The 25,523-nt window shown below is 35.3% G+C and overlaps 1 protein-coding gene and 3 pseudogenes across 1 annotated transcript; 1 reads left to right on the forward strand and 3 right to left on the reverse strand.

The window, feature by feature from the left end:
* Positions 1-1,846: 1,846 nt before the first annotated feature.
* LOC145596692 (geraniol 8-hydroxylase pseudogene) lies at positions 1,847-3,470 on the reverse strand (annotated as a pseudogene).
* A 1,773-nt stretch (positions 3,471-5,243) lies between these two features.
* Positions 5,244-6,984, reverse strand: LOC145596693 (geraniol 8-hydroxylase pseudogene; annotated as a pseudogene).
* Positions 6,985-10,874: 3,890 nt separating this feature from the next.
* On the forward strand, positions 10,875-12,410 carry LOC145598975 (gamma conglutin 1 pseudogene; annotated as a pseudogene).
* An 8,054-nt stretch (positions 12,411-20,464) lies between these two features.
* LOC145599050 (putative pentatricopeptide repeat-containing protein At3g25970) lies at positions 20,465-23,034 on the reverse strand. The gene has a single exon (XM_081655462.1). The coding sequence runs from the start codon at positions 22,991-22,993 to the stop codon at positions 20,549-20,551; it is 2,445 nt and encodes an 814-aa protein (XP_081511588.1). The 5' UTR covers positions 22,994-23,034; the 3' UTR covers positions 20,465-20,548.
* Between the last annotated feature and the right edge of the window lie 2,489 nt (positions 23,035-25,523).

A 25,523-nucleotide genomic window follows, 5' to 3' on the forward strand; every position in this document is an offset into this window, starting at 1 on the left:
CTATCTTTTTTTTTTTGTTTTTGTTTTTTTTGAAGACTGATATACTACTACCTAAGAGTCCTTATCAGGGAAATGTATTAATAAGGAAAAAAAAAAAAGAATTCCTTAAAATTATAAATGGGGGAGGATATGTACACAAATATATCTAGGTAATGAAAATGAAAAAAAAAAAGAAAAAAAAAAAGAGCTTTTTAAACTTATAAATGAGGACAAATACATGGACACACATTTTTAGAGGTATAAATGTCTATATACTATTCATAAAGCTGCTCTCATACTTTAAAAGGTATGGATGGATGGATACATAATTTTTTTTTATTTTTTTGGTGTTTCGAGAGCCACAAGGGGTGGGTGAGAATCGATCCCATGATAACCTGAAATCGGGAGGAAAACTCTAACCATTTAAGCTATCCCTCACTCTCATGGGTGGATACATATAGTAGTGGTAAGTTGCATATCTGATCCATATTTGCAAACAATTTGGAAAAAAAAGGCATAGTATTTTAGCCCAATAACCTTTAGTTGGCCCAACTTCTTGTAATTTAATTATTCTTACAGCCTAATTGATTTATATACTACTGTGTCATTCCATTGTCAAATCCAACACCAAATCTATCTATCAGGCCATTGAAAAAAAGCAATCAGTTACATTTTGTAGTTTCAAACTTTGGACCGCCTGATTAAATATGGGCCGGAGCATTTGACCATTGAGCTACCAGACACTTTTGTTCTAGGTTGGACATTATTATTATGTAATTGAGTCCTTCTTCTTGAGAAATTAAGCTATTAACCAAAAAAAGTTGAAATCAGTGGCGGAACTTGGACAAAAGTTGTTTGAGGAGGATCCAGTGTCAAAATAACCCTTCCTTGCTCAAATTAATGTGAAAAAAGGGACCAGAACTTTGGAGATTAAGGCGATATATCCAATTTTCCATGATTTCCTATCGTTAACAACAATAATGACAACAATTAAGCATACTATGTAACAATTATGAAGAGACTACGATAGATTTTATTGTAAGAACTCCTTTAATTCGTCGTCGCGTGTCAATGGATTTTTTGCTTTTCTTTTTTTTTTCTAATTTTATTTTTGTTTTATTTATGGTCTTTTTTTTTTTCTAGCATTGTTGTGTCTCATCACTATCGACATTGTTCCACACATCGCATCACCACCTTTTTTTTTTTTTTTTTTTTGGAATAATTCACAATGATAAGATTTATGGCTCGCTCAAGGATGTTAACATGAGTGACACAAGTCACATTATAATCTGATCTGATCCAAATCAAGATCAGCCCCCAAGTTGCAGTAATCTGGTTGGAAGATGTAGGTTTATCTGCTCCACTTGAGCGCGATATTGTGGTTCGTGCACACTCAGGTGTAAACCATCACATACTGCATTATTATGGATGCTATGACAACTATTAAGCATACTATGTAACAATTATGAAGAGACTACAATAGACTTTATTGTAAGAAACTCGAGCAGTCGAGCTCCTACCAAATATACTATGGACTGACCAATAGAAAATAGATGATGGTTTTACAACCATTTGATGAAATATAATATGAAAATTATTAATGATGATATCTCAAAAAGATAGTTACAATAATTGGTAGTGTCTGATCGGATCGGATTAGATCGGATATACTTCCTGTTAGTAATAGACAAAAGAAAGATAATAGACAGCCTACATTTCGTTGTACTTTAATATTCCATTTACATCATGTATACGACATTTTCAAAGTTTTATGAATTTATCTAATTGTTTGCCGTAATATTTTAATAAAGGCAACGATAGGTAGATCATAAATTGCGGTACTCTATACGAGCTCACATAATTTAATTTATGACGAACGAATAATGGGAAATGCACGTAACGACTTGGCCTTCTTAATGGTGATTCCATATATATCATCCAAGTCCAAAACTTGTTGAATGTCTCCAATGTCTTCAAGTTTCCAATTAAACGAACTAATCAAGTTACCTAACATCAACGAAATCATACGTATGGCCAAGTTCATCCCAGGGCAAATCTTCTTTCCAGCACCAAATGTAAACAATTGATTAAATTGGCTCGTTACATCATTTTCTGACCCCAAGAATCGCTCTGGAATAAATGAATTCGGGTTGGACCAAATTTGTGGGTCGCGTCCAATAGACCATGCGTTAACCATAAGCATTGCACCCTTAGGGAATTGATAGCCATCAATTTCTACGTCTTTCACCACTCTACGTGGGAGTAATAATGGAGCTGTTGGATGAAGTCTTAGGGCTTCTTTGACTATTGCTTGTAGGTATGGAAGTTCGGAGAAGTGAGAATCCAAGATTATTTTTGTATTGAATTTTCTCATCACTTTATCTAATTCTTCTTGCAACTTGCATAGAATGATAGGATTTTGAAGTAACTCTGCCATCGTCCACTCCATTGTTTTCGAAGTTGTATCCATTCCGGGTCCAAGGTAATCCTATCATATGTACATCAACCACAATATATCAAACATGTCATTATTTACTCATTTTACACGTATTTATAAAACAAATTAGTATATAAACTTACCAATAGCATATGGTTGAGATGATCACGGTTGATTTCATCACTTTGTTCTTCCATAACATCTAACATCACGTCCAACAAATCATTGTACAATGACTCTGAACCGTGCACTTGTTCTTTCCTAGACTTCAATCTCATATCTATAATTTCATCAAATAACTTAAACAATTTAACACAATAACTTGTTAAACGATGTCTTATGCGTTGTGGATCGATCATTTTGAGAAAAGGATAACAATCAACTATGTTAGGTCTCCCTATATCTTTTATAATACAATCCATCAAAGCTTTAACCTCTTTTATCCTTGCATCATTACTCGAATCCATGGAAAAGACAGTGCTAGATACCATATCGAAAGAAGTATCATAAACCGCTTGTCCAACATCAAGTGAGATGTTAGCTTGCGAGCATTCTTTCACATAACATAACAAGTCCTCCAACTTCCGGTGCCTATGAGTTTGCATTGATTCGATCAACTTGTTACTCAATAGCCGGGTGTTGAATATTTTCCTAAGGACCTTCCACAAGGGTGAAGAGCCGATAATGAGCCAATGGAGAACTTATCATGATCGTGAGCTCGAAAAGCATCAAGGCCATAAAGGGTGGAGAAAATATCATGGTTTTTTAGGAGGACTTCTTTGGCAAGCATAGAACTCGAAACGACAATGGTAGTGATGGAGCCTATTTGAAGGCTCATGATAGGACCATGAGTCTTAGCAAGCTCGGCAAAGTACTTGTGAGGTTTGGTTATGTAAGGTAACATATTCAAGAGGCTTCCAAAGATGGGTAAAGATGTAGGTCCGGGAGGTAAATTTTTATCATATGATTTGGTTTTTGTAAATGAAATCAAGAAAAAGATTATGATTGGAAATAATGGTAGTGTCCACTTAATATAGCTCAACAAATAATCCATGTTTTGATGTGTAGTTTGAGTATATGTGAGTTGGTTTTGTGATGAGGAGAGTATTGATTGATGTGCCATTGTTGATTGACTTAATCTTTCTTATATAGAGGCCAAAACAATAGCAATAATAGTAATAGCCTCCAATAATGCATAAGATCCGATCCTCAACGTGCTAATTAAATTAATGAGTTTCGTATACTTTAAGTTTATCCTATTATTTTTTTGGTAGTTTGTATGCCCCATACTATAAATGATTATAACTTATAAGATTCGGGTAGTTTGAGACTTTTATTGGTATCAATGTATTTTATGATCTTATCAGCTTAATATTCTTTTCTTGTAAAGAAATAACCATTAACTATTTAGCTATTTCATTTGAGTTGTACCTTATTTTTTGCAGTTGATTTATAGTAGTATATAGAGGCTCGTAAGTCGTAACTCGTAAGTGTATTATTACAAAACAAATTAAAGATTGGATTCATTATGGGAGAATATGCAAACTTGTGTTAATTTTGGGAAGATTTAAACGTTGGTCCATTTTAGGAAAATAGGGCAAAATTTGATTTGTTGTTGTTAAATTTTCAATATGGGGTTAAGTTCATTTTATGTCCCCAAAAAAAAGACGTATTATACTCCTAATAATCAGGCAAATTTAATGGAAACAGAAGAAATAAATCTAGAAAAAGCGGGCATACAATTTTACATTGATAAGTCATGGGTAGATTGGCAAGCATGGCAGCATTAATCTTCTCTGAAAATATGAGATATACAGAGTTATGGTCTACTATTTCCTAGATAACGTACTGACAAATTAACAATCACGGTTGTTACTCGTGAGGTATACAAGTATTACAACATGGCCACTTGGAGAAAAAACAATTTTACTTGTATTAAAGATAACATATTATAGTAAGGAGTATCAAATTATAATCCGAACTGGTTAGCAACCAAAATAAATCATTTTATTACTATTATTATTGATATGAATAATTTGTGGTCAATCAAAATTAATTATTTGCTGCTAGAGTTGGCAATGCGTCACGCCAAGTACTTTATATTTCAAATAAAAAAAAATTTCGTTTGTCTCCATTCTATTATTTTCCTAAAAGTTTGTGTAGACTTTAATATTGCAACTATAATGAAACGGATGAGGTAATACGAAATTGTTTATAAATTTTGTAGGTCTGATCACTTGAATTCATGTTAAGATTGTTATTATCTTTCCCTCTTTTATCACAAAGCTATGTGGTTTATACAGCAACATGATTTGTCCAAGCTACAAGCCAACAAGATTAGACATGTTTATTTCATACTTGTATTATTTTAATTTATTTCAAAAAAACAAATGTTTTCATAAAAAAGTTCGTTCAAATAAAGTACATACTATACGCTCAGTAAAATAATTTTCAATAAAACAATTTTGAAAAATTTATACAAATTAAAGTAAGTTCATATTAAATTAGTTCAGCAATATAAAATAAGGTCATAAGTAAAATGAAATATAAAAACAAGCTCAAATGATATGATTTCAGACATAATCAAATCAACATGTGGACGAACAATATTAATTAAGTGTACTAAAATTTATTGTACGAGTAATTGTTATTCTACGTCATTCGTCATTTATTGTTCTACTTGTATTACAATTTTACAAACCCCGAAAATTTATTTAACATAAGGAAAAAAAAAAATAATACTTGTATCTATTTTACAAGTTTTATTATCCATGCAATAAAAAAGCTTATACCACGTAACGATATACTATATCCTATATGTCATGACTTATGAAGAACGCTTTATGGGAATAGCACGTAGTGACTTGGCCTTTTTTATGGTAATTCCATAATAATCATCCATGTCCAAAACCTGTTTAAGCTCCCCAACGTCGTCAAGTTTCCAATTGTATGACTTAATCAAGTTACCTAAAACTAGAGAAATCATATTTGTGGCCAAAGATATGCCAGGGCAAATCTTCTTTCCTCCACCAAATGTAAATAGCTTGTTAAATTGGCTTTGCATACTAAGTTCCAACCCCAAGAACCTCTCTGGAATGAACGAATCCGGATCAGACCAAGTTTTTGGGTCGCGCCCAATAACCCATGCATTAATTATAAGCATTGCACCCTTGGAGAGTTGAAAGCTATCAATTTCTACGTCTTTTTCCACTTTGCGAGGGAGTAACAATGGAGCCGATGGATGAAGTCTTAGAGTTTCCTTGACAATTGCTTGTAGGTATGGAAGTTTAGAGATGTGTGATTCTAGGATGGTTGTTGAATTATCTTTTCCCATCACCCCGTCTAATTCTTCTTGTAACTTTCGTAGAATGATAGGGTTGCGAAGTAACTCTGCCATTGCCCACTCCATTGTTTTTGAAGTTGTGTCCATTCCAGCACCAAGGAGATCCTAACATTTTGCACATCAGCAAATAGTGTTACGGAGTAGATTTTTACCAATTTTACAAAATGTACAATTTTATGGCCAAATTGTACAACTAGGTCGGAAAAAAAATAATGAAATTACAAGTGTACAATCACTATACTAAAAGTGTGCTTTGAAAATTGTGCAAATATTAAATGGACAATCATTAAAGGGAGTATGTACAGTAATATTTACTTACCAAAAGTAGATGGTGGAGCTGATCTTGGCTGATGTTGTCCCTTTGTTCTTCCATAACATCAAAGATTACATCCAATAGATCATTGTACAAGCCTGAATGTTGCACTTGGTCTTTCCTAGACTTCAATCTCATGTCTACAATTTCATCAAATAACTTAAACAATTTAACACAATAAATTGTTAACCGATGTCTAATACGTTGTGGATCAATACTTTTAAGAAAGGGGTAACAATCAACTATGTTAGGACTCCCTATCACTTTTATAATGCAATCCATCAAACCCTTAATCTCATTTATCCTCGTATCGCTATCCGAATCCATGGAGAAAATAGTTCTAGCTACCATATTGAAAGAAACATCATAAACCGCTTGTCCAACATCAACAAAGATGTTGGCTTGCGAACATTCTTTCATGTAACATAGCAACTTCTCCAATTCGTGGTACCTATGAGTTTGCATTTGTTCAAGCATCTTGTCACTCAATAGCCGAGTGTTGTAAATTTTCCTAAGGACCTTCCACTTAGGTGAAGAGGCCGGTAATGGTCCAATAGAAAACTTTTCATGATCATGAGCTTGGATAGCATCAAGGTCATATAGGGTGGAGAAAACATCATGGTTTTTAAGTAAGACTTGTTGGGCAAGTGTTGCATTTGAGACGACAAAGGCGGTAATGGAGCCGAGCTTAAGGCTCATAAGGGGGCCATGAGTCTTAGCAAGCTCGGTAAAGTACTTGTGAGGTTTTGTGGTGTTGGGTAACAATTGCAAGAGGTTTCCAGCTATAGGTAAAGTAGAAGGTCCGGGAGGTAAGTTTTTATCATATGAATTGGTTTTTGCAAATGAAATGAATAAAAAGATTATAATTGGAAATAATGGTAGTGTCCACATAATATAACTCAACACATCCATATTGTAATATTGATGTATTGTTGAGAATATTTTGTGAGATTTGTGCCATTGTTGTGTAACACAATCTTTCTTATATAGAACTCAAATAAGTTCTATGCAAAGACCACTTCAAATAATGTACGTAGTATAAGATGATGGAGATGCGATTAATATTTTTTTTCTATTGAAACCGCTTCAACTTCTAACGACCAATTCATTTATTCCTTACAGCTGGTCAGCTTTAATTAGAAGAATTCAACAGCGTGCTTATTATTGTACGTCATACTTATTTACTACCACAAAGTCTCATATGTGGCTGGCCATATCGTGTGACAGGGTTTACTTCGTTAGTATAATAGGGGTTACTTGGTTAGTGTTAAAGGGGTTACTTTATCAATGTTATATATAGGATTACTTAGTTAATGTTATAGGGGTTACTTAGTCATATTATAGGGTTACTTGGTTAGTTAGTGTTATATGGGTTACTTTGTTCTTTTATATGTGGCCACACACAAGACGGGCCGTATTTAGAATATTTTTACACCTATTTTGGATTGGGGAGTAATCTTTATTCAAATTTAGTACCAACTCAGTTTAGTGAGTTTACCCTTTTTTCATATTATTTGGGAGTAATTTTTAAAAAAATTTGAAAAATACCACCATCTATTGTTCACATTATTTACAGTACCGTCTCAATTTTTTTTATTATATATTACTCCCTCCGTCCCAAAAAGAACGACCCATTTGGATTGATTACGCGGGTATTAAGAAGTTAAGTAAAAAGAAGTAAAAGTATATTGGAAAGATAAATTTACATGAGGTTTGTAAAAAAATAGAGAGAGAAAGTAATAAAATAACATGGAAAATCAAATTTTTATATGGGGAAGCTAATTTTGCACAAATATTGTAGCAAATTGGTGGGTGTTTAAATGCAAATGGGTCATTCTTTTTGGGACAAAATTTTGGCCAAATGGGTCGTTCTTTTTGGGACGGAGGGAGTACTATCTAGTATTCTCAAAAACCAAAAAAACTCCCACCATTTTTACCCAACTCCCCTAAATGACGTCACGGTGCGTGGGTCCCACAAACCAATTTCCCTTCTCTCTTCCTCCGAATCACACCTTTTTTTCTTCCCTAATCATCCTCATTAACCAATTTAGCAACACTAATTAACCCTAGAATCAACTCCGATCCCCAAATTTAATTTATAAACCCTAATTTCAATTGAAACACCCCAAAATTGATTTAATAAACCCTAATTAAACAAAACTCTCTATAACATGATTATGTCCTCGATTTTGCATTGTCGTTTGGCTTGAAGAATAAATTAGAGGATTAAAACTCTAAGTAACACCTAATTGATTCGCAAATTGTTATTAAAATGAAACAAAGAGGAAGAAGAAGGAAGAATAGAGGTGAGAATCGAGGAAAAAGAGAGGTACAATTGGTAGTGGGACCTACTGTGACATCATATAAGGGAGTTGGGCAAAAGTGGTGGGAGTTTTATTTTTGAGAAAACTAGGTGGTTATATACAAAAAAATAATAAATAAAATAAAATAAATATAAAAGACTTGGGGTGGTATTATACAAAATGTGAACAGTAGAGGGTGGTATTTTTCAAATTTTTCTAATTTTTATTCAAAAATGATATAAGTATAATTGTTTTTAAAAATAAATAACAATAAAAAAAAGCGTAAGAGATTAGCAACATTATTTATTTGGTTAATCTTTTCATTTCTATTAACGTAAAGAACTAGTCAAAAAAAGGTGAAGGACTTGAAAAAAAAATAATAAATAGAAAATTTGAAGAACAATAATAGACTAATAGTTTAGATATAGACCTTGGTGCTCGAAGTGCATTGTTCAGATCCAAACAAATCCCAATCCAGATTTCGACTCTTACATGAACACAATAATTTAGCATTTTTTTTTTTAGTGTTTAGAGAGCCACAAGTGCGAGGTGAGAATCGATCCCAGGATCTCCTAGAACTGTGAGGAGAGCTCTAATCACTTGAGCTATTCATCACTCTCACAATAATTTAGCATAATTCAACTTTAAAATAGATCTGACTTAACTCGACCTCATCAAATCTTATTAAAGTACTCGAATTGACACTTTTTTTGTGACGACCTACAAGCTAAAATGGCATCCCTTATCCCCTAGGATATGGCCTCCTTTATTTCGGAAATATAGCCAATAAAGGTTGTACTCGCATTAGTCGTGTATACATAAATAGTGTGAAATAAATATAAGCTATGAGTAATTTGTCACGAATAATAATTAAAATTATGAAATTTGTTAGCTCGATTAACAAGATGATGTATATACTGTACTACGTGTTCACGTTGTACATATTTACTTAAGCTCATAAATTGCTGGCTTGTATCTTGTTGTATTTCATAATCTTGCTTGAATTGTAAAGTTGTTAGTTCGCTAGGGGCAGAGCCGCGGAGGTGGGGTGGCCATGGTAGTTATGATGACTGTGGTGGTGATTGAGCGATACTAGTGAGGCTAGCGGTGATTGGACAATGGGTGTATATATTTGTTGATGATATAGTATATAAATCAATTTTGAGCTTCAATTGTTTCAACCCTCGGGTTGAGTTGTTCCTATAACAAAATTATAAGGGTAATTAACATATTAAAGTTAAGAAGACCGAGAGTTAGAAGAAGATAAAGAAAGTGATTAATTGACACTACAAATAAAATTTTAATCATTTCTTGAATACTACTTTGTATTAGTCTATTACTCCACCCGTTAGTTTGTTTGAGGGTATAGCATATTTCATTCCTTCAAAGTCTATAAAAAAATGTACACACTAAGGGCCTGTTCTCTTCGGCTTAATTTAAGTTCAGTTCAATTTAGCTCCAATCAGTTCAGTTCAGTTCTATTCAGCTCCTAATTTCCTTCTCTCATAAAATATTCATTTCAGCTCAGTTCATTTCAGCTTCAATCTGTTCATTTCAGTTCAGCTTAATTCAGTTCAGTTCAATTCAGCTCTATTCGATTCAGTTCAATTTAGTTCAGTTCAGCTCCAATCTGTTCAGTTCAGTTCAGCTCCAATCTGTTCAGTTCAGTTCAGCTCAACTCAGTAAATCAGAACAGGCCCTAAAATGTGTGTAAGAAAAAAGTTAATCCGAAAGAGCTCAGTACATAAAATTGTACAAACTTCAAAATAATTTGACCAAAATGTATTCACTACCATTTTTATCAATCTTGACCTACTTGTAAAATGTATGTAAAAAAAAGTTTAATCCGAAAGAGCTCAATACTTAAAATTGTACACCCCTCAAAGTACTCAAAAAAGCATGTCTATATTATCCGACCCATAAACCAACTATCATAGTAACCCGAAATTGACCAAATATTAATAACCTGAGCTCTCCGACAACACTGTGAAAAGCCGGTCCGGGGATGCCTTCAGGCAATGCTCCAGCTCTTTCATTCACGTTGCCAATTTTGAATACAGTGATAATGCCGTATAATCCACCTCCTCTGCACGTGTATTACGCTACTCAAGATCACAATACTTGACACTCTTTCAGAATTCAGATCATAGTATATTACTATATCTGTATAATAGAACAGAAAACAATGTTACAAATGATATAATAAGTCAAAACATTTTGGATCTTACGCGTTTACAATAATCATATACAGTAGCACTTTCCACTTGCAAAAGCAAACCACTCACCACCCATAACTTGCCTTAATAATACTACAAATAAGATAAAATAGTCTTCATAAAATTGACATGAAATTCACACCTTATATAAGTTTATCTTTGAATATTGTTTTTAAGGTACTTAAATAATATGATGGGAATATAAAATTATTTAACGCGTACCAAAATTCATTATATATATAGTGCATTCACTACACTTATCTTTCATCATACTCATAAACAACCCAAAACAAATGGCTCACTTAGCTCTCCTCTTTTTTACATTAACTTCTCTTACTTCCAACATCCTTTTTAGCCAAGCTTCTGCTTCATCCCCAAAGCCAAAAGCTCTAGTTTTACCGATACGCCAAGATGCCGCTACTAAACTCTTAGTAGCGAACATCTATGGAAGAACACCCCTAATCCCAGTCAGCTATGTTGTAGACCTCAACACCCGCCATGTATGGGCTAACTGTGAGTCCAACTACAACTCGACGACCTTTAGTCAGCCTAAGTGTAAATCAGCCCAATGTAAATCAGCTCATACGAGCTATTGTTTTACTAATTGCCAAGGAGCTAGACCATTTTGTCATACTAATACATGTGGGTACTTACTGGAGAATCCAGTGTCCCACCAAAGTACTATTGGTGAGCTAGCTCAAGATGTTATCGCTTTCAGTTCAACCAATGGGAAGAACCCCGGTCCATTGGTCCGTATACCTGACTACCTCTTCACCTGTGCGCCATCAGCCCTGGTTGAACTGCGCTTACCTAAAGGTGTACAAGGTGTAGCCGGGCTGGCTCATGCTCCAATCGCGCTGCAAAACGTGCTTACGTCTAGACTTGGGATTAAGCCCATTTTTACCATGTGCATACCATCTACAACCTCTGCTGATGGGGTCATATTCTTTGGGTCAGATGGGCCTTACAGTTTCCTTCCAGGAATCGACGTATCAAAGAGTCTCAAATACACACCGTTAACTTTTAGCCCATTTGATGAGTATTACATACATGTCAAGAAAATAAAAATCAACCAAAAGCCAGTTCCTGGCCTCAACACTACTTTACTATCAGTAAACGATACAGGTTCTGGTGGTGGAACTACATTCAACACCCTATTACCTTACACCATTCTAGAGGGATCCACTTTCAAGGCCATTACGTCATTTTTTGCTAAGCAGCTCTCTAAGGTGCCACAGGTGAAGCCTATAGCACCATTTGGGCTGTGCTACGAGTCGAAACATTTCTCTTCAACTCTGTTGGGCCCTGGTGTTCCCAGCATCGACCTCGAGCTAGAGGGTCGGGATGCAGTTTGGTCCATTTTTGGCCTGAACTCTATGGTGGAGGCCAAACCTGGAGTGTTATGCCTAGCATTTGTGAATGGCGGGATTGAGTATAGAGCTAATATCAACATTGGGCTATACCAAATGCAGGATATACCAATGAAATTTGACCTAGGCAAGTCAGTGTTGGGCTTCAGTGGCCCACTCAGCGGAATTCGGACTCATTGCTCAAACTTCAACTTCACTGCTGTTGCTTAATACCACCAAAACAACCATGTGGATTGATCCTCGGTCGATCTCCCCTTTGGTGAATTGATCTAATAGGTATTCAGGGTCATAGGTTATACTCATTGTGAGTAGTTTAATCCTGAAATACATGGCAAACCAGAGCATTTGGCAGTTATTTTTTTTTTTTTCCTTCTCTTTTTTTGGACTGAATCAAGTGTAATGTAGGCATGTAATAAACGTTTTATTTGAAAATAATTATCAGGTGTACTATTTCCAAATTACTCTTAACATTTTTACACTTCCTAACGTAGCATTGGATTGAGGATTTGGGTAGAGTCCTAACCATAACCCCCCCCCCCCCCCCCCCAAAACAAAAAAAAAAAAAAAAAGAACACACACACACACAAAGCTAATTCAATTAAGTGTGGGATAGATAATAGCAGAGACAACATAAATACTTAATCACGAATGATTATGAAACTTAGGAGTTAGGACAATGTGACACTTAAACCAAACAAGTAAACAACAAGAATACAGCAAATTAAGGGGCCGTTTAGTTCGCACGAGGGAATCGGAATGGAATGAACAAAGGGAAAGGAGAAGAATGGAATGAGAACACCTAAAATTTGTCATGTGGTTTGTTTTAAAACAAAGGGAAACAATCCCACTAGTCCCACCACCACACCACCACCACAAAACCACTTAAGTCATTAGCTTTCCACCTTTTTCAGCCACAAAACCACTCACCGCACCTCCCCCAACGTTCGCCGCCCTTCGCCCCCGTCCCTTGTCGACCCAGCGGAGGCCGTCCCTCCCCCGAAAACCTCCTTAGCCCAGAAAAACCCTAGCGCCGCTGAATAACCTCCTCACTCCCCGTGAAACCCCTCGACCGGCCCTCCCCCACCCTCGAAACCCTAGCGCCTAGGGTTTCGATGGTGGGGGAGGGTCGTTCGGCTGTTTAACAGTGAAGATGGGTTTTTAGGTTTTTTTAAGGTCGTGGAGGCTCGGGGAAGGGGCGGAGGTGCAACTGGGTGGTGGAGGTAAGGTAAAAGGGTGGTGGCTAGGTGTGGGTGTGGTGGTGGAGGGTTGGCTAAGAAAAGGGAATGGAAAAGTCTAGGGGGGTGGGGAATGAAGTTGGAAGGATTTGGAATAATGGAGAGGGTAAAGTGAATGAAAGAAAGTGCTTAACAAACAACAACAAAGGGAATCGGGGCAGTTGATTCCCATTCCCTTTGTTGAATACCCCCAAACAATTGGCCCTTAAGTATGATGTTCTATCACTCCAATGGTACATGCAAAGAAAAACATGTTACAGAATTAGAAATTAAGTGTCAGATATTTTGAACACAAAATTTATACAACTATCACCTGGAGCAAACAATCTATTAGGCTATTGTGAAGCATAGTAAAATTAAGAACTAATGTCATTTTAATTCATGTTTGGAGTGATCATATCATATGACAAACACATCAGATGACCAGATTAGATGATCCTAGAGCAACAGCAATAAAATTCATTATTAGCAGGCTTCCTAGCCACAAGTAATAAGTTCCAAGAACAACATTTACAGACAATGCTTCCGCTGTTGCTGATTGATCTTACTATATCATCATCCATGTTCATGAGAATATATTTTAAGAATGAGGTCTTAAAATATTAAATAGAAAACAGATCTTACCACCATATCATATCCCCTGAAGCTGAATCTTGTTTGTATTTTTGCCCACAAGTATTGTGGTTTTGCCTATCCATACCATTCATCAAAGGCAAGACATCACTGTTACGTATATGAACATTTTCTGCAAAAAAAAAAAAAAAAAAAAAAAAAAGAAAGTTTAGTTTCTTTTTTCTTTTTCATTGTAATGGTAACTAAATCATGTAATTATCAAATGCAATCTGCTCTTTTTAATAATCTTTGCTATAGCCTAGCAAATTGGACTTCAGACCTGCATCATATCATGTATCAGCATGATCACATTTGTCTCTACATAGACTACTTGATAAGTAAGTACAAGTATTTAAAAAAGAATATGCAATGATCTTTGATTCAGAGCATCATTCATCGAATTCCTCGATACCATGGCTCAAGTTTGACCCATTATGTAGCACTTAGCAGGTTGTTGACATTCAGTAAGTTTCAGTTTTGGATTTGTAATATTATGTACAAAACCTAAAACTGTCAGGAGAATAAAAATAGAAACAAGCTTCGATTGTGAGACAGAAGTTTTCAAATTACGAAATATTGAGTGTAAGTGCAAGGGTTCATATGTTCATGTGCATAAGAAGCTAGTCCAGGAATAATCACGATATATTAAGAATAACTGACAGCAAACATTTATCAATGCATAATGCAATTTTACATACATTTGTTAGTTAGGTAGTCTACAAAAAAACATTTTCTAAACAGGAAATAAGCTATTTATGAAGTATAATATGACTCATAACCTTGCACTTGCAAACCAAAATGCATTCTAAACAAGATAATGTACAGGTTAAATGACTGCAATGCATGTTCATAGTTGAAACCACATTTACTGTTTAGTTCAATGGAGTGAATCGAGTGATAGTAGCATATACATAGTTGAAACCAAATTTTTTGTTTAATTCAAAGGATGATAGTAGCATATACAAATCCAGTACAAATAAGGGTATGTAAATTTTCTGTTTCACAAATTCGTATAAGAATTTTAATTTTGGTTTTATCTTAATCAATAGGTAAACCATCCCTGCCCTCCTATCTCAGGCCGGGAAGGAGGAGAATCACATAATTCGAATTCACTGTTGGCCCTGTGGGAAGCAGTGCTACTACCACTGCTTCACCACAAGCTTCTTACAGAGTTAAAAGCTAATTTCATTGTACCCTCAGCCCAAAATAATAACAAAACTAAAATTAATGACAACGCAAGAGTTGGTGGTATCCCGGAAAAGCACATGTTAATATTTTATTAAAAGTGGCCCATTCTCAGCTCAAGATTTTAATTTTGCCTGTTGTTTAGGAATGGAAGGGGTATGTTTTCAAAAAAAAAAAAAAGGAATGGAAGGGGTATTCCAGTATTACACAGGCCATAAGCCACTAATCAAGAACTATGGTAACATAAGACCTTCACATTTTTATGAACCACATACAATGCTTGGATCGGTGGATTTATAAAAGTTAAATTCCAATCAAACAGTATTCAGTATAGCACATACACAATATGGAGTACCTTAGACGATATATTACATCACATTAAAACATAAGGTATAAATATATTAGTGTTAATTAATTTTATATTATGTCGGATTGTCAAATTAAAACAAATCAAGCAATTTTACTAATTTGTCTTCATGCATGGACAGATTGAAATTAGTCAACACACTGTCTGTTGAGTATCAAGTATCAACCCTCCCCACATGTTCCCAGCTAACAAATTCCTAGAAGTAGCGTTCTACTAAGATGCTTAGTAGAATATTTAATAATAAGCAGCATTACTTTGATGGGAGCCTAGGATGAAGTATTAGCATTAATTAATATCGGTCAAGATAAACAAAGATCTAACCTTGAAATGTGGTGCTTCCATGAACCAAGAAGGGATACTAAAAACAAAAGGCAGCATCCATCAGAAGTTTCTTTGACACATCACAAAAAATTAGGTACATGACTGTGCATGTACGTCCAAAATATCCAAAAAAAGTTCGTTTACATTCAGTGTCAATAATCATCCACAAGATTCAGATGTCTTATAATTCAACATAATTTTGTTGCAGACAGAATACTATAGCTGGCATGCTCCCTAACCAACAGATTTTTGAAATTTCTATGCTTCCATCTTAACAAGCGAAATTCCTAACTTACAATCCGCTATTAGTTATATAAATGCTATATATAAGCTCATGAAGCCAATAGTAAGGCAGGAACATCTTCTCAAATATTAGTCAAGAAGTCAAAAAAAATAGAACACAGAAAGTTAAATTACCTAATAATTTCAATCATGAGCATAAGTGATACATCATCTGTCTCTGCTGTTGCTGAAAATTTCGATGGAAGACGGCCTTTACCAAGGAGAGGGCAAATCAAGGCAGTTATAGCAGCTAAAGCTTTCCAATCCATTCTACATGTGTTGTCCAAAGCCTCCTGAACTGGAGCAAATCAGCAAACATGAGCAAGAGTATAGGAAAGATTGAAATAGTAGCACTTATTAATTATTCATGTTTGTATTTCTAAGCCATGTAAGTATGTATCTGCAGTTAACTTAAGAAATATGACATTCGTGAATTTGTTAATTTGTGACACAAATAATTTTTCTTTTCTATAGCATGAGACCCTCTTTTGACACTTAATTAATTTTAGCAAAAAAATATGAGCAAAAAAAGTAAAACAGGCCCATCTCAAGGGAAAGTCTGCAATCTGCCTAAGGCAACTTCATCGAGACCTTGTGGAATTATATGTCATATGTGCTAATTACATGCAACCAGATACCACACCCAACTTAGGAGTGGAGTTGTGAGGAGCCACAAAAAGATCAGACTACTTGTTTTTTATTTAAATAATTAACAGATTATCATCGGTTATCATGACATAATAAAAGAGGTCTAATATATATCACTGTTCAATCCATTATCAGCCTTTTCAAGTGACAGTTAAAACAACAACAGTTAAAATTTAGTTTGTGAACTTGGAAGTGCATATGAGACAGTAACAGTACTGCATTAGTGCACTCAAGACTGCGTATATAACATTCGCATGATTAATTAGCTGAATTATTGGACTAATGCAATCCCTTAGAAAAGTGAAGCCTAGCTGATATCAAATGCAATTTTAACTTATCAACGACAGTGTCATACTACTCTAAAACCAGATGTCTCTGTTTTCTCGTAATTTTGTGTATGATTATGCATCCATTACCGAGATTCAAGATGAAAATCCCTAGGGATATGATCAGAAAAATAGCACATTCTGCACCTGCAAAGGTTTCCAGCTCACTTCAGATCTCCACGTCTCTGAATCAAATTCTAAAAAGTAGATCAAGTCACATCACCCAATTATTTAGAGAGAATGTTTGTTAGAGATGCAAAGATAGTAAAATAAAGAAACTTATAAATTAAATACAGGAAAGTTTCTCATGAAAGTAACAAGGGCTTAAACTCAACAGCTTATTTGCTCAAATCCCACATTACAGGTTTGTCTAGGGAGTAAAACATGTGATCTGAATATAAGCAATTTATCACATAGAACAAACAAACATCATTCCCCAAAGTTACTACGAGTAACAGAAGTAAATTCAGTATAACATGCTCCCATTAGTTGAAAAAACAGAGTGTGTATAAATACAGAAAACACTAGATCTGTAGTGCTCCAAAGGTAGACACAAACAAACATTAAGCAAAAATAGTATGCATCTCCTAAGTTTGGCTTATAATACCTTAATACCAATGGTCTCCTTTGTAATATGTCCCCTAGCACTTTATTAGACATACAGAAGATTATTTAATTTAAAGAAGCATACTAGAGTGATATAGTATTAATATAATGTAATAAGAGTATAAGATAGATAATGAATGTGAAAATATGAAACAAACAAAAAATAGTAGACTCACAAGAAGCTTCCATAATCATTGTACATGAATGTACCTCATTTGCAAATGTCTAAGAAAATCATCTCAACAATATTCATCAGTCAGGTGGCAATAATTTTTGTTGCAAATCCAGATATCTTAGCTGACATGCTCCCTAACTAACACCAACATGAAATTTCAGTGTTTTTACATATTGCTTCTGCTCCCATACTTAATCAGCAAAATCCCAAACTTATCCAGCCATTAAGATTTATATATATAAGCCCCCAAGGACCAAGGCAGAAGCTAAAGTAGCACCATCTTCACATCAGAGGTCTAAAACACAAAAAGGTTTAAAGTTAAGATCAATTTCCTCAAACTTTCTATAATGAGCAACAAGATCAATGGCACTTCAACATTAGCAGTCATTACTGAAAGATTCCGTGGAAGAACGCCTCTGCAAAGGAGAGGCCATATAAAGGCAATTATAGCAGCAAAAGCTTTCCACTCCATTCTACAAGCTCTTTCCAAAGTATCCTCACACTCCAATAAAAACCATTATCACAACTTACAGTAAAAGAGAAAAAGGAAATTAAATGGTATCATTAGTTATACATATATGTCATCCTTGACCATGTAACAGAAATCTTTCTTCAAATAGCAGGTTCATTACTTAATTTATCAATGTAATTTCTTGTGCTGCTTTGTTTTTTTCTTTGTGCACCACTTTTGTTTTTGAATCATCTAATATACATATTAGTAGACCAAACCAAAGTTGACAACAAAATTAATGAAACAATTGTACTGAGCTCAGTGCAAATAAGAATTTTTAGAGCTCAATGCAAATTGCATTTGTTTTTGTTTTTTTTTTTTTTTTTTTTTTTCAAGAGCAGGGCAAATGCATCAAAACATCCACCATGATGATCATTTGCTTCCAGTTGAGATAATGAGCAATGTTTGAGCAAAAGAATACAAATACGACTAATATGATGGCTGATAAATTTCCATGTCCTCAAGGGGCATAGTGAATTAAGTAATCAAAGTATTCCTATAACAATGGTAAATTTTAAATGCCACAATGCCTTAATTTAATTATCTTTTTGATTGGCTTATGAACAACATCCCTTCATGGAAAAGTAAAACACAGAGAATATTCAAGAAGCTTATTCTTACTCTAAGGCTCTGAGCCAATACATTTCTCTATATTTGGTGTCATAGATCGAAAACCATGGGTTGATTACACTGAAAAGAATACTTTCAGAGGCCACGTATGTTTAGATGAAAGTCCTAATCATGTATTAAGTATCAACATTAAACATTTCATCCAATCAACATCAGTATTCGATCAAAACCTAGTAGCTTCTAGTACATAAATATTAACTGAGAATATAAAGTATCAAAAGAAAATTGTCCCAGCCAAAAAATGACTCCACCATTTCTCGTATCCTTGTTACTAGTATTTACATGAAATGGAGCATAGTAAATATGGCCAGAAATGAGCTAGAAAGTAGAAACATATCTTTAGGGCAAGATGACAATCTTATCCTTTTGGGAGGACCTCATATATGATTAATCTGAATGACAGCTAAGATGTAGAAAAGAATAATTTTACCATCAAGATCTTGGCTTCTTGTAAGGTTAACTCGTCCATGTCTGAAACTTACAAAAAATAATATTAAAAATAATAAAACAAAAATAAAAAAATATATAAAATGTGGTCCTCAAAGCTGCTTGAGCTTCCCATTGACAACATTATCAGTCCTGTAGAAGTAATTAGGTATATCTAGTAATTTATGTACGTAGACCATGTACTCACTACTCCGTACTTTCTAAAATGAAATCTTGATACATGCTGCCCAGAACATTCATTGATTGTTACTCTGCATTTATGTACTGAACAAAGATAAACTCCTGTGCGGCTGTGCTCTTCCCCCGACAGTACCTTTTTAATCTGTTCCATAAATTGAAAGTAGTTTACAGGCTAACTGAGCAACCAAATCAAGCAACTGAATGCATTGAGAAAAGAAAGGACAGATTAGCATTAAATAAGAATGAACCTTGTTGGAGGCACTGGATTAACAGAATGGCATAGTATTGACAAGTGATAAAACCCCAATGCCTCAATCACTAGGACACTGGCTAAAAGAGAGGAAAAGAAGTACTTGTATGTATTACACTACCACAGTGGTTATGGTTTCAATCAACAGGTAATTCGGTTAATCCTCACTGGATTAGCAAATAACAAAACCCAAGCTATCAATACAAAATACTATGGCTGCCCAAGAGTAAGCCTTACTTGTATGAGCAGAGTACACATAGACCAAATATTAACAAACAATAATCAATATGTATACTACTGGCAGAGTTTAAAGAGGTTCACTTGTAAGCATCACTTCTGTAACAAGTTCGACTGCCAGAATGGTTGTTTCCAAAACCTCACATGAAAACCAAAGAATGATCAAAGTACAAGATATATCAATGATATATATGTATTAGAGTCCAGCAAATATCCCTGTTTCATTGACTTTCAATCAGCACAATATAATTTTAGGTGATATCCGTGACTAGGTCAGAAATTCAAGAATCATTGAAGCAAAGAAGAGAAATGGGGGAAGGCGGAGGGGATGGGAGAGCCTTGAGTGGGAGCCATCAAGCACCAAATAATGCAGGAATTGTTCATGCCAAACTAGCCTGATTCGGAGTATAACTAAATTGATAGAATTTTTTTCCCATTAGCAATATCAAGATCAATGTTTCAAAACAATGATTGTAGATTTGAGGTCAACTAATCTGCACCTTAAGGGCTTTTCGCAGATGTCACAAGTATAAATTATATACAGAACGACAGTATACCCTCAAATCCTTGACAGGTCACCAACCATCCTCACAGACAAAGAAATCTTCAGTCACCTCTGATAGAGGAAGCATTTGCTGGGCAATACTTTGTAAATAAAAGTAGATCTTTTCATTCTCCAGATGAGAAGTATCCTCAGCCAGAAAGTGGTACACAGATCCTCCAGCTTCGATCCAACTATAACCAGGTTCCTTGTATATGAACTTGTCTTTCATTTCCCTTCTGAGTCTTCTCACAGCATCCCAATCATGTGCTCTGGCATAAAGATTTGACAGAAGAATGTATGCAGAATCATTTTCAGGCTGCAACTTAAGAAGTTCCTTCGCTGCAACTTTTCCAACATCCAGATTACCAGAATTATGGCATGCTGACAGCAGACTCTGCCACACTTGAGCATCAGGGCTTACGGGCATTTTGTCAATGACTAGCTTTGCTTCTTTTACAAGGCCAACTCGGCCTAGTAAGTCAATCATAGTAGCATAGTGTTCTAGACACGGGACCAATACATGAAGCTCAAACATGGAATCTAGATGAATGTTAGCTTCATTCACAAGCCCAGCATGACAGCATGATTGAAGAATGCCAAGATATGTTATCTCATCGGGCTTGATACCTAATTCAGTCATCCTTTTAAACAGGGAAAGGACTTCATCGTAACAACCATGCTGAGCAAATCCCGTAATCATAGCATTCCATGCAGCCAGGTTATGACTAGATATATCCACAAATATGTTTTGTGCATCAGCAATGCTGCCACACTTGCAGTAAAAATCAATAACAGCAGTCTCAACAAACCTATCACTTCCAAGCCCAGCTTTCAAAGCCAGGCAATGAATAGCCTTTCCTTGTCCAAGATTTGTCAAAGAACTACAAGCTTTAAATATTATACTTATAGTAGTACCATCCATATCAGACCACAAGCTCATTGCAGTTCTGAAGCATTCCATGGCATCAGCAGGGCAACCTGCAGTGACCGCAGCAGCAGCCAATACTTGGAGATGCCCAATATTAACCTCTTGTGTTGCAGATAATACCCTCTTTGCATGGTCCAGGCAAGAGCATTTACCATATGAAGATATCAAGCAAGAAACCATTGAATCATCAGACAAAAATCCAGATTTTATGATGTGGGCATGGATTTGCAACACAAGATCAGCAAAATGAGGGCTTGTAACTGCTCCAAGAATACTAGCAAGGGTGTACTGATCAGGTAGAACACCAAGATCACGCATTTGATGGAATACACATAGCACTAGACTGAGTGATCCATTCTCAGAATACCCCCCAATCAAAGAATTCCAAGATATTGTATCACGGAAAGCCAATTCATCAAAAACAAGCCTAGCACCATCCATCTCTCTACACTTCCCATACATGGAAATAAGCGCATTACCAACAGATAAAATTGTCAAATACCCAGCCTTGTGGCAAAGTGAGTGAACTTGCCTTCCAGCAATCAAAAGCCTAGGGTCCTCAATTGCTGATAATACATTAACAAAAGTAAGCTCATTCACATCCACATTATTCAACCTCATAAATTTAAAAGCCTCCAGAGCTTCACCCCCATCAAAAGAAGCCCCAATCCTAGCAGTCCACGACACAACATCCGGATTAGGAATTTCGTCGAACACCTTATGAGCATCAAGTCTCCGCCCACACCTCGAATACATATTCATCACCACATTACTCAAGTGAAGCGAACCACCAAAAACCAATCCAATTTTAAGAGCAAACCCATGAATCTGCTCACCATCCCTAACCTCCCTTAATGCCCCAACAACAGCAGTTAAATTAAACTCATTCAATTCCAACCCTAACCCTTGCATCGCCCTAAAAATCTCTCTACCCTTCTCAAATTCACCATTCCAAACATACCCATTAATCATGGCAGTCCAAACAACAGAATCTAAATCCAAACACTCCTCAAAACACTTTTCAGCTGATTCAACAAACCCACATTTCCCATACTTATGAATTAGTCCACTAACCACAAACCCACTTAAATTAAACCCAAATTTAATACAAATTACATGGGAAACCCTAATTTTCTCTAAATTATCACATGATTTGATCAATGAACTCAAAGTATACTTATCTGGCCTAAGCCCATAACATGTCAATTTTCTATACAAAGCAAAAGAGGACAAAGATTGATGAAATTGCGCATACCCAGAAAGCAGAGCGTTGAAAGCGACGGTATCGACGCCATGTGCGTCGAGAAGGAAGCCATTGGAGCGAGAAAAGTCGCCGGATTTTGAGAAATGGGTGATGAGAGAGGTGGCAAGGAAGGTGTCGAGGACATGGCCGGATTTGACGAAAAGGGTATAGATTTGGTCAGTGAATAAAGGGGAGGAGAGAGAAAGAGAGTGTTTGAGGGCTTGAGGATGAAGGTTTTGAGCTATGAGTTGTTTAATGGAGGAGATAGAGTGAATGTTGGGAGTGTTGAAGAAGAACTTCTTCATGCATTATGGTGTAAGAAATTATGATTGGGGTTTTGAGAGGGTTTTAGACTTTAAAAGAGGAAGAAGGAATTGGAGCATATCTTAAACAAATTGACCAAAAACCTCCTATTTTAGCTTTAGGCATTCGGTATTTTGTTAAGCGTAGTGGGAATAAGATGGGAGAAAATACACGTTCATATTAACATCTTATGTTTATATGGGGGTGCGGTGATCAATTGACACACTTTAGTAAGAGTAGACTCGTCATTTAATCGGTGTCTTTAGTTACTAGTTAAACGTTCGTCAACAAACGTCAATATACTCCGTTCTTGTCAGACTATGTGTATGACCCCATTGATAATTCCTCTACACTAGCAAACTGCACACCACACCAACCACCACAGGTGGTGGTTAAAATTGTTGTTGCGAAGGAGATGCTTCCCCAAAGGGATCGATATGGCCCTAATTGACACTATCTGCTACTAGGGTGTCTTTTGGTGTCGCCGCGAAGCAGCATTGTGACCTCGAAGATGGTGGTGGTGGCTTAGATGAAGACCAAAACGGTTGTTGAGGAACGCAGATGCGAAAACAAAGACGGAGATGGTGGTGGTGGCAAGGATTTCGCGTAGATCAAAGGGAAAAGTGATGGGGTTGTGATGGTGGTGGTCTAGTGGAAGCCATTTTAGATCTGAGTTTTAGTTTTGTAATTTTGTTGTTTTTTTTAGTTGGAATTTTTAGGTGTAATCTGTTGGTTGTTGGACTAGAATTTTGGTCTCGTAGGTAATTTGATTATGACTTTGTCGAATTTGGAGAGTACAGCAAGAGGAGAGAGAAGGGATGAGAAGGAACATGGTTGTATGAAGCTCCAGAACAAGAACAGAGTTACAAAAACGTTAAAACACGTCCAGTTAAGTGCCCCATCAGCAATATTCAGAAATAACACTAAAATATTTCAAGAAGTGCTCATAATTGCGAAAATGCCACCATATTAACATATTTTGTTAATATTGCATATTAACTGGGCAAAGCTCAATAAGATGGCTCATAAGTTGACTCATTTTTTCCTATGGCCTGTGGGAAGTTGGTCAACGAGTGTAGAATAATAAGATCTCGCCTCGACTTTTTTATGTTGCTTCTTCTAATTTAGAAATCTAAGATTCCTATATGGGTTTCTTCAAGAGGCACCCTTATTTAATTTATCGGTTTTGATATTTGAAACCCTAAGGGTGTGTTTAACAAGTTCAAAGATGAGTCTTCACTCTTTATACCTTAGGGTTCGTTGACTCGTTCGGCATTGAAGTGGTTTTTTTTTCAAAATCATATAATGAATCATAAATTAGTCAAACTTATAAATCTCATGATAATTATATTTTTATTATTTCCTTTTTTGGTTTTTGTTTTACAAAAACAGAAGACTGCAAATAAAAACAATGTCAAATAAGCCATTAATTATTGAGTTGTTTTTATCAGAATAGGGATGGGAGAGTTATCAAGCTGAGTACCAACATTGACGTTTTTGTCATAACTATTTTTATATATAATAAAATTCTCTTTTTTTATAGTACGATACATATTATAGTAAAACTTACTAAAGGTTGCAATCTATTATAAAAGTTTTGTTCAAAATCGTGCGTTGCATGGGATCTAAGCTATTAGTAAAACTAAAGTTTAAAGTTATGTCATATTGGGTTGGATTTTAAATTTCAAACTCACTTCCCAAACCTCTTACTCACTTGCAAAGTTGCAAATCTTTTACTAACCAATTTTCTCATTAAATTTAAATTAATACCCTGTCTATTTCATGACATTATCTCTACTTCTTATTTTAGGCAGTTCCATGACTTCCATCTTTCTATTTTATTGCTTTTTGTTAGCGTTACACAATCATTTCACTTTATTTTTACTCAATAAATAACTAGTTTTCTACTTTCATACTCATTTTCCACAAAAATATAATCACATTTCACAAGTGCCAAGTCTTCCAACTTATATATATATTCTATTCCCCTATTTTATACTTTGTATATGTAAATATACTTTAAGTGTGAAGAACATTGTGTAATAAAGGAAATAGTTTTTGATTTATGTATTGGTAAAAACAATTAGTTGGTGCATTTCGAAAACTAGTTAAGTAGTTAACAAAGGATATATTTTAAGAATGTACAGTATTGTATAATTGTATATAATGAAGAAATTAATACGGAGTAAGACAAGAACCTTTGTGATTCTATTATGGAGCGAGGGGGTAGTGTTCCTTTCTTTCTCTCTCTCTTTTTTTTTTTTTTTTTTTGACGGAGGGAGTAGGGTTTCTTATAGGTTAGAAGTGATCAAAAGTTGGTGCATTTCAAACCAAGCATATGGGCCCAAGTTCAGGCTAAAAAAATTGTGTGCAACATGCTATTTTGAGCTAAAAATTGCAAGCTGTTTAGCTCATTTTTTTAGGGGCAGACCAAAATTATAATTAAAATCTTAATTTTAAGCCGTCCAAAATCCATCAAATTCAAAAACTCGGGTTGGGCCAACTCAAAGTCCAAAAAATTATCTTCATTAT

Source organism: Chenopodium album, chromosome 20 (assembly GCF_948465745.1).
Source record: "Chenopodium album chromosome 20, dcCheAlbu1.1, whole genome shotgun sequence".
Taxonomy (NCBI): Eukaryota; Viridiplantae; Streptophyta; class Magnoliopsida; order Caryophyllales; family Amaranthaceae; genus Chenopodium; species Chenopodium album.

What these genes read in the sequence shown, in the direction of transcription:
- LOC145599050 (XM_081655462.1), bottom strand. Translation starts at nt 22,993, where the DNA reads ATGAAGAAGTTCTTCTTCAACACTCCCAACATTCACTCTATCTCCTCC.